The sequence below is a fragment of the Squalius cephalus genome (assembly GCF_949319135.1).
Source record: "Squalius cephalus genome assembly, chromosome: 8".
Lineage (NCBI taxonomy): Eukaryota > Metazoa > Chordata > Actinopteri > Cypriniformes > Leuciscidae > Squalius > Squalius cephalus.
The window spans coordinates 410,001-420,000 of record NC_137129.1 but is presented as its reverse complement, the minus strand read 5'-3'; the positions used below and the strand labels follow the sequence as shown (position 1 = coordinate 420,000).

At 41.4% G+C, this 10,000-nt stretch overlaps 1 protein-coding gene across 1 annotated transcript in view; it reads left to right on the top strand.

Annotated features, from left to right (window-relative positions):
- atf6b (activating transcription factor 6 beta) overlaps positions 1–10,000 on the top strand; it is a 27,884-nt gene that overhangs the window by 2,937 nt on the left and 14,947 nt on the right. Inside the window, exons 2-7 of the mRNA XM_079878871.1 lie at positions 1,381–1,448; positions 2,264–2,342; positions 2,766–2,825; positions 3,469–3,551; positions 4,102–4,195; positions 5,135–5,284. Coding sequence (XP_079734997.1) covers positions 1,381–1,448; positions 2,264–2,342; positions 2,766–2,825; positions 3,469–3,551; positions 4,102–4,195; positions 5,135–5,284 — 534 coding nt within the window. The remainder of the gene's footprint in view (positions 1–1,380; positions 1,449–2,263; positions 2,343–2,765; positions 2,826–3,468; positions 3,552–4,101; positions 4,196–5,134; positions 5,285–10,000) is intronic.

The following is a 10,000-nucleotide window of genomic DNA, read 5'->3' as shown; positions in this document are numbered from 1 at the left end:
AGAACTAGTCAGTGCTGGAGAACCTAGTTAAAGGCTGTGTGACTAGTGCTAGAGAACTAGTTAGTGCTGGAGAACTAGTTAAAGGCTGTGTGACTAAAGGCTAAGTGCTGGAGAACTAGTTAAAAGCTGTGTGACTAGTGCTAGAGAACTAGTTAGTGTTAGAGAACTAGTTAAAGGCTGTGTGACTAGTGCTAGAGAACTAGTTAGTGCTGGAGAACTAGTTAAAGGCTGTGTGACTAGTGCTAGAGAACTAGTTAATGCTAGAGAACTAGTTAGTGCTGGAGAACTGGTTAAAGGCTGTGTGACTAAAGGCTGGTTAAAGGCTGTGTGACTAGCACATTAAGTGCTGGAGAACTAGTTAAAGGCTGTGTGACTAGTGCTAGAGAACTAGTTAGTGCTGGAGAACTAGTTAAAGGCTGTGTGACTAGTGCTAGAGAACTAGTTGATGCTGGAGAACTAGTTAAAGGCTGTGTGACTAGTGCTAGAGAACTAGTTGATGCTGGAGAACTAGTTAAAGGCTGTGTGACTAGTGCTAGAGAACTAGTTAGTGCTGGAGAACTAGTTAAAGGCTGTGTGACTAGTGCTAGAGAACTAGTTGATGCTGGAGAACTAGTTAAAGGCTGTGTGACTAGTGCTAGAGAACTAGTTGATGCTGGAGAACTAGTTAAAGGCTGTGTGACTAGTGCTAGAGAACTAGTTAGTGCTGGAGAACTAGTTAAAGGCTGTGTGACTAGTGCTAGAGAACTAGTTAGTGCTGGAGAACTGGTTAAAGGCTGTGAGACTAGTGCTAGAGAACTAGTTAGTGCTAGAGAACTAGTCAGTGCTGGAGAACTGGTTAAAGGCTGTGAGACTAGTGCTAGAGAACTAGCTAGTGCTAGAGAACTAGTTAATGCTAGAGAACTAGTTAGTGATGGAGAACTAGTTAAAGTTTGTGTGTGACTAGTGCTGGAGAGTAAAGGTTTAGTTCACCCAAAAATGAAAACTCTGTCATGACTTACTCGCCCTCACGTCATTCCAAACTCGTTTTTGTGCACAATAAGTTTTCTCGTCGCTTCTTAACATTAAGATTGAACCACTGTCGTCACACGGACTATTTTAACAATGTCTTTACTTAAGAGTAGTGGGGTTAATGTAATGTAAACTGAATGACACTCATGATGTGTGTAGTTGTGCTAATGTGTGTGTTAGAGATCATGAAGCCTGAGATCATCTTTCACTTCCTCTTGCTGGGACAGTATTGTTGGAGAGGGTGTTGCTGTAGATAAAGGGCGTTATGAAGGAGCCGATGAGCTGGAACTGCTCCTTCTGTAATCAGAGGAGGCATCATACACACACACATATAATATTTACATAATCTGTGTGTGTGTGTCTGTCTCTCAGATGCCTGTCTGTATCAGTGTGAGGATATGGAGGAGGATTTCACTGGAGAACTGAAGTATAACACATTGGTACGTGTACACACACACTCACACACACTCACACACACACTCACACCCGCACACACACACATACAGACAGACTCACAAACAAACACTTCACACTCTCACACACACACACACACTCTCTCTCACTCACACACACTCACACCCGCACACACATATAGACAGACTCACAAACAAACACACACACTCTCACACACACACACTCTCTCTCACTCACACACTCACACCCACACACACATATAGACAGACTCACAAACAAACACACACACACACTCACTCACACACACTCGTGCACACATACAGACTCTCACACACTCACTCACACTCGTACACACATACAGACTCTCACACACACATACTCACTCACTCATTCACACACACACACACACACACACACACATACAGACGTTCACACATACTCACTCACTCACTCATTCACACACACACACACACTCACACACACACACCGCAGGTACTGAGCTGAGTAAGTGTGGCTTCTGAAAGGAAGTGATTGAGCTGTCAATCACCCACAGTGAGAGAGATGAGGGGAAGTTATTCTGAATCAAGATCACACGAACATGAATTCACTTATTTAGAATAAACACTGCAATGCTCCATTAAAGCTCTCAGCATCCTTTAGGCTTCTCCAGTCGGGATCACAGACCACATGACCTCCTCGCCTCAGTGCTGGAGATGATGATGAACTGGCTGATAATTATGACATATGAGTGACATTAGCAACAGATGTAATAACAGGAGATCTGTTCTGATCTGTTCATCATGTCTCTCTCTCTCTCTCTCACACACACACACACACACAGCTGGACCGCGATCTGGTCCTCACACTCGACCCTGATGACCTCACGTCCCCATGGAAGAACCTGGACCTCAACCTCACAGGTGCGACTCACACACTAATATTATTATCGATTATTTTGATGACTGAAGTTCTGGAGGTTCGAGTGATTAGACATCCTTCTTGATTATTTATTACAATTTAATATAACCATTAAAACGGAATCCGGAACAATTAAAGCGGAAAACAGAATTTGGGGGTAAAAATAAATAAATAATTTCAAGATAAACCCCAATATACACTAATGACCTGCTCACCATGTTATCATTACATACTAATGTATATTTATAATAATATAATAATAGCACACTTGCACATTTATAAATGTGCTGTCAGTCTGTGTGTGTGTGTGTGTGTGTGTGTGTGTTATGGAGAGTTTCAGAAGGACTCGCAAACATTAGTGTTTGATGAAGAGCTGAACTGTTTGTTTAATATATTGACTCTATAAACTCTGTCTTTAATTGTAGGTGAAATGTCGATCATGAAGGATGAGATGCGAATCACACAACCTCTGCCAGTGGACATGTGTAAGCCTCTCTGTGGACATGTTTATGAGTATTAATATCCTCTCTGTGGACATGTTTATGAGTATTAATATCCTCTCTGTGGACATGTTTATGAGTATTAATATCCTCTCTGTGGACATGTTTATGAGTATTAATATCCTCTCTGTGGACATGTTTATGAGTATTAATATCCTCTCTGTGGGCATGTTTATGAGTATTAATATCCTCTCTGTGGACATGTTTATGAGTATTAATATCCTCTCTGTGGACATGTTTATGAGTATTAATATCCTCTCTGTGGACATGTTTATGAGTATTAATATCCTCTCTGTGGACATGTTTATGAGTATTAATATCCTCTCTGTGGACATGTTTATGAGTATTAATATCCTCTCTGTGGACATGTTTATGAGTATTAATATCCTCTCTGTGGGCATGTTTATGAGTATTAATAGCCTCTCTGTGGACATGTTTATGAGTATTAATATCCTCTCTGTGGACATGTTTATGAGTATTAATATTCTGCTTATAGCATTGTTGACATATGGCATATTCTCAAACCTTATTTACAGCTCGAGTTAGTGCATTAAAATCACTATAGATATTCAAACATAATAAACTGTGTGTTGTGTGTGTGTGTGTGTGTGTGTGTGTGTGTGTGTAGTTTTCCAGGTGAAGACCGAGCCTCCATCCCCGTCCTCGTCTCTGACCTCTGACAGCTCTATACCGTCTCTTCCTGAAGCTCAGGTACACACACACACACACACACACACACACACACACACACACACACCTGACTGCACTGTCACATGTCATCACTGTTTACTCTTTCATTCTAACTGACCCGGTTACTCAGTTTTCTCTCGGTTCAGTTGAAGACGCCCACAGTCACAATTCACTCTGATATCAAATCATTTGCATATATTAAGCATATATATTAATATTAATATTTCAGTGTCATTGATACTAAAATAACAATGCCAAGACTCTCTTGTAAGAGTGTGTTCTCCTCCTAATGCCCGATGAAGGCATGTTTCATGCTGACTGGCACACACACACACACACACACACACTTTAAAAGAATGATTTTCTAACCGCACATGTATGATGTAATAATGTATAATAAAAGTATTTCAAGTAATATTCAATGGCACTGAGTGTGTGTGTGTGTGTGTGTGTGTGTGTGTGTGTGTGTGTGTGTGTGTGTGTGCTGTCATGAGTGTGATCTCCTGCTCAGCTGAGCAAACATCATCTCTACACACACTTCGCTCATGCAGTGTGTGATTGTGTTCCTCAGGTGATGAAGAGTGAGAATCCTCCCACTCCGCCGTACATGTGTGGAGACGTGCTGTCACCCCCGCTAGCCAGTGTAGAGGTCACCGTCACCACAGGTGTGTCACACACACACACACACACACACACACACACACACACGTGTGCTGTCGCCCCCGCTAGCCAGTGTAGAGGTCACCGTCACCACAGGTGTGTCACACACACACACACACACACACACACACACACACACGTGTGCTGTCGCCCCCGCTAGCCAGTGTAGAGGTCACCGTCACCACAGGTGTGTCTCACACACACACACACACACACACACACACACACACGTGTGCTGTCGCCCCCGCTAGCCAGTGTAGAGGTCACCGTCACCACAGGTGTGTCACACACACACACACACACACACACACACACACACACACACGTGTGCTGTCGCCCCCGCTAGCCAGTGTAGAGGTCACCGTCACCACAGGTGTGTCACACACACACACACATACACACACACACGTGTGCTGTCGCCCCCGCTAGCCAGTGTAGAGGTCACCGTCACCACAGGTGTGTCACACACACACACACACACACACACACACACACACACACGTGTGCTGTCGCCCCCGCTAGCCAGTGTAGAGGTCACCGTCACCACAGGTGTGTCACACACACACACACATACACACACACACGTGTGCTGTCGCCCCCGCTAGCCAGTGTAGAGGTCACCGTCACCACAGGTGTGTCACACACACACACACACACACACACATACACACACACACGTGTGCTGTCGCCCCCGCTAGCCAGTGTAGAGGTCACCGTCACCACAGGTGTGTCACACACACACAATCCTAACGGTATGCTAACGGTCAACCGTATTTGACGACAGTGGCCCTGACAGAACTGTGGGACTGAAACTGCGGTGATGGGAACTCTCGCTTTATTCCCTTCATTTACTGTACGCACTAGCCTAACTGATGAAGAGCTCTGGGCTGGAAGGGAATGATCCTGTTCCTGATGTGTTCCTGATGTGTTCCTGTGTTCCTCAGCCTCACTGAAGGCCTCCAGCATCCTCAGCAGCAAACCTCTGCTCCAGCCCAAACCCGTGTGTGTGTCGAGCCCGAGCCAAGCCAAAGCCCTGATCCTGCAGAGCCTTCCCGTTCCCGTTCCTGTGGCTCCCGTCGAACAGAACACGCCTGGTGAGATCACACACCCACACACACACACTCACACACACACACTCCCACACTCCCACACACACTCCAGGAGGAAACACACACTCCCACACACACACTCCAGGAGGAAACACACACTCACACACACACACACACACACACTCACACACACACACACACACACACTCCCACACACACACACACACACACTCTCACACACACCCACACACACACACTCACACACACACACTCACTCACACACACACACACACACACACACACACACACACACACACACACACACACTCTCTCTCTCACACACACACACACACACACTCCAGGAGGAAAAACACCTCCGCTTTATTCAGAAATATGCAGTTTAATGCATATGTGGATATTTATGAAAGCTCATTTCTGCCACACAAGGAGAAAAAAATCATACTTTGGTAAATCTTAATTATGAGATAAAAAGTAATAATTAGAGCCCGACCGATAAAGGATTTTTAAGGCCGATACCGATACAAATATTTGGTGATTTAAAAATCCGATATTCCGATATATCGGCCGATATACATATTTTTCAAAAATCCAGAAACGCGTAACAAAACATGAACAGTTCTGATAAATATAATATATAAAAATACAAACTTAAGATATGAAAACAACCTTTGAACAAAAAAAAAAAAAAATCAACTATTATTATTAATATTAACAGTAATAATAATAAAAAAATCAATGATGATGATTATTATCATCATCATTTGTATTATTATTAAACAAGACAAAGGTCATTCCGTGTGTGTGTGGTCATGGGTTCAAAGCAAGAACTGATAAGATTGTAAATGTGTACCTTGAAATGCAATGTAAGTCGCTTTTGATAAAAGTGTCTGTCAAATGTCCGTTTGCATTTTGATTATTTCGAGAACCGTTCATCCAATCGACTTCACAAGGGAGTGTAGTGTTGCATTTGGTGCAATAGCCTATAGATGGGCACGCGAGACGCCACACGTTCAGAATTAATAAACTTTTAGTAAACTACAGAACAGCGCGAGCGGGAAGCGGTGCACCTCACGCGGGCAGGGCTGGCGCGTATTTTTTTCGGCGTCCATGTTAATCAATGAGTGCATAATGCATTCACACCGGGAGCAGGAGCAGCGCGTGAGCGTCCAGCAGGAGCGTCGCGTGAACAGCAGTGCAGCGGGGGTTTCGGCGCCGAGTCTATTTTTGCTGCGCCGCTTACACTGAATTAAAGTGACAATGCATTGATCATGGCCAAAATACACCGCAGTTTTATCCAAAAAGTGCACTGATGATATCTATTGTGTTTTAAACAGTCAATCAAATGACCAACAGCAATTTAAAAAGAAAACAAATGTCCAAAAACAAACTTGTTGCCCGAATAATAAAAACAAAGATGAACCAAAAGTTATATAAATGAAATTATTAATAAAATAAGCTTCTTGACAAGTCTTTTCTCTTAAATGTATTTGAAAACGAAATAAAGCAATGCCAACTTATCCATTATGCTCCGAGAACGGACACTGCAGTGATATAAAACGCACACGTCTGTTAAATTAAGCAATACTTTTAAGGTAGTCTAATATTTTTCTGACTAACAAATTACTGACACTGTAAAGGGTAGATTTAAATAAAGAGAAACGAAATTTAAATAAAGAAAAAACGAAATTTAAATAAAGAGAAACGAAATTTAAATAAAGAAAAACTAAATTTAAATAAAAACGAAATTTAAATAAAGAAAAACTAAATTTAAATAAAGAAAAAAGAAATTTAAATAAAGAAAAAACGAAATTTAAATAAAGAAAAATGAAATTAAGTTAAATTAAAAACGAGATTAATTTAGATTGATAATAAGGGGTAAAAAGGCTAATACATTTTGTTTCTACTATTATTCTATTTTCCACAATGTCAAAGCAACGCAGCTTAACCCAAAACACAAGCTCAGGCATGCACTTCGGTCCATACAAACTCCGCTGTTCTGCGCTCTAGCCTCTCCGCGTGGCTCGAGCCGCATTTTAGACGCGTGTCTCACACAGGCAGTGTGCAAACTCCAACCTGTTAAGATGGGAGCCGACATGCCACGCAGCTGAGACGCTCACGCCACGCAGCCAGTGTGTCGCCGGCCTTATTCAAGCGCGAATGAGAACAGTTTCGTGGGGGATCCCAGGTGTGCAAAAAAAAAGAAAAGAAAACGAATAGGCCTATTCAAATGTCAAATTTTCAAATGGAATACCAACCCACCGAACGAATATTCGAATATTTGGGTCCAGCCCTAGCTGCTTTTATTTTATTTTTTAAATATTCATTTATCGGCCATTATAAATGACGATACCAATAGTTTGGAAAATGCCTAATATCGGCCGATATATCGGTCGGGCTCTAGTAATAATTATGACATAACTCGAAATTGACAAGTCATAATGTACACTCACCTAAAGGATTATTAGGAACACCATACTAATACTGTGTTTGACCCCCTTTCACCTTCAGAACTGCCTTAATTCTACGTGGCATTGATTAAACAAGGTGCTGAAAGCATTCTTTAGAAATGTTGGCCCATATTGATAGGATAGCATCTTGCAGTTGATGGAGATTTGTGGGATGCACATCCAGGGCACGAAGCCCCCGTTCCACCACATCCCAAAGATGCTCTATTGGGTTGAGATCTGGTGACTGTGGGGGCCATTTTAGTACAGTGAACTCATTGTCATGTTCAAGAAACCAATTTGAAATGATTCGAGCTTTGTGACATGGTGCATTATCCTGCTGGAAGTAGTCATCAGAGGATGGGTACATGGTGGTCATAAAGGGATGGACATGGTCAGAAACAATGCTCAGGTAGGCCGTGGCATTTAAACGATGCCCAATTGGCACTAAGGGGCCTAAAGTGTGCCAAGAAAACATCCCCCACACCATTACACCACCACCACCAGCCTGCACAGTGGTAACAAGGCATGATGGATCCATGTTCTCATTCTGTTTACGCCAAATTCTGACTCTACCATCTGAATGTCTCAACAGAAATCGAGACTCATCAGACCAGGCAACATTTTTCCAGTCTTCAACTGTCCAATTTTGGTGAGCTCGTGCAAATTGTAGCCTCTATTTCCTATTTGTAGTGGAGATGAGTGGTACCCGGTGGGGTCTTCTGCTGTTGTAGCCCATCCGCCTCAAGGTTGTGCGTGTTGTGGCTTCACAAATGCTTTGCTGCATACCTCGGATGTAACGAGTGGTTATTTCAGTCAAAGTTGCTCTTCTATCAGCTTGAATCAGTCGGCCCATTCTCCTCTGACCTCTAGCATCAACAAGGCATTTTCGCCCACAGGACTGCCGCATACTGGATGTTTTTCCCTTTTCACACCATTCTTTGTAAACCCTAGAAATGGTTGTGCGTGAAAATCCCAGTAACTGAGCAGATTGTGAAATACTCAGACCGGCCCGTCTGGCACCAACAACCATGCCACGCTCAAAATTGCTTAAATCACCTTTCTTTCCCATTCTGACATTCAGTTTGGAGTTCAGGAGATTGTCTTGACCAGGACCACACCCCTAAATGCATTGAAGCAACTGCCATGTGATTGGTTGATTAGATAATTGCATTAATGAGAAATTGAACAGGTGTTCCTAATAATCCTTTAGGTGAGTGTATAATTGATATTAGAAAGTCAAAATTATGACTTTATATGCCAATTGTGACTTTTATGTTGTAATTGATTTACAAAAGCTTGTTTTTTTTCTTATGTGGCAGAAATTTCCACAGATATTCATATGTTCAAAAAGTAAAATCAAACCTTTGAGGCGTGTAATGTGAACCACTGAGATCTCTGTAGCAGTATCGCAGAGGCCGATGCTAAATTATAAAGATCAGTCGTCACTATATAATAATCATGTCTCCGTCAGATGATATTAACTCTTAGTCTCGTGATTGGAGTAACTGATCTGGCGCTCGGATGCTGGTGTTCGGGAACACACTCGTGTGTGTGAGACGCTTCTGGACGGAGTTACACCACATCACTCTGATCACACACTTCGACGCCGGCGCTTCAGAAACACCAAACCAGCATTAGAGACGCTGCGACGCCATTGGTCCGCTGGCTACTCCAGTTATCCAATCACAGCCTCCGCTGAGGCAAAGTCACATGAGTTTATTGAGGGATTTATTCAGTAAATTTGTTTCCATCGTAGATTATGCTCATGCTCATTATTAGATATATCATATAGATTATGATCATTATTAGATATATAGATTATGATCATTATTAGATATATAGATTATGATCATTATTAGATATATCATATAGATTATGCTCATGATCATTATTAGATATATCATATAGATTATGATCATGATCATTATTAGATATATCATATAGATTATGATCATGATCATTATTAGATATATCATATAGATTATGATCATGATCATTATTAGATATATCATATAGATTATGATCATTATTAGATATATCATATAGATTATGATCATTATTAGATATATAGATTATGATCATTATTAGATATATCATATAGATTATGCTCATGATCATTATTAGATATATCATATAGATTATGATCATTATTAGATATATCATATAGATCATGATCATTATTAGATATATAGATTATGATCATTATTAGATATATAGATTATGCTCATTATTAGATATATCATATAGATTATGATCATGCTCATTATTAGATATATCATATAGATTATGCTCA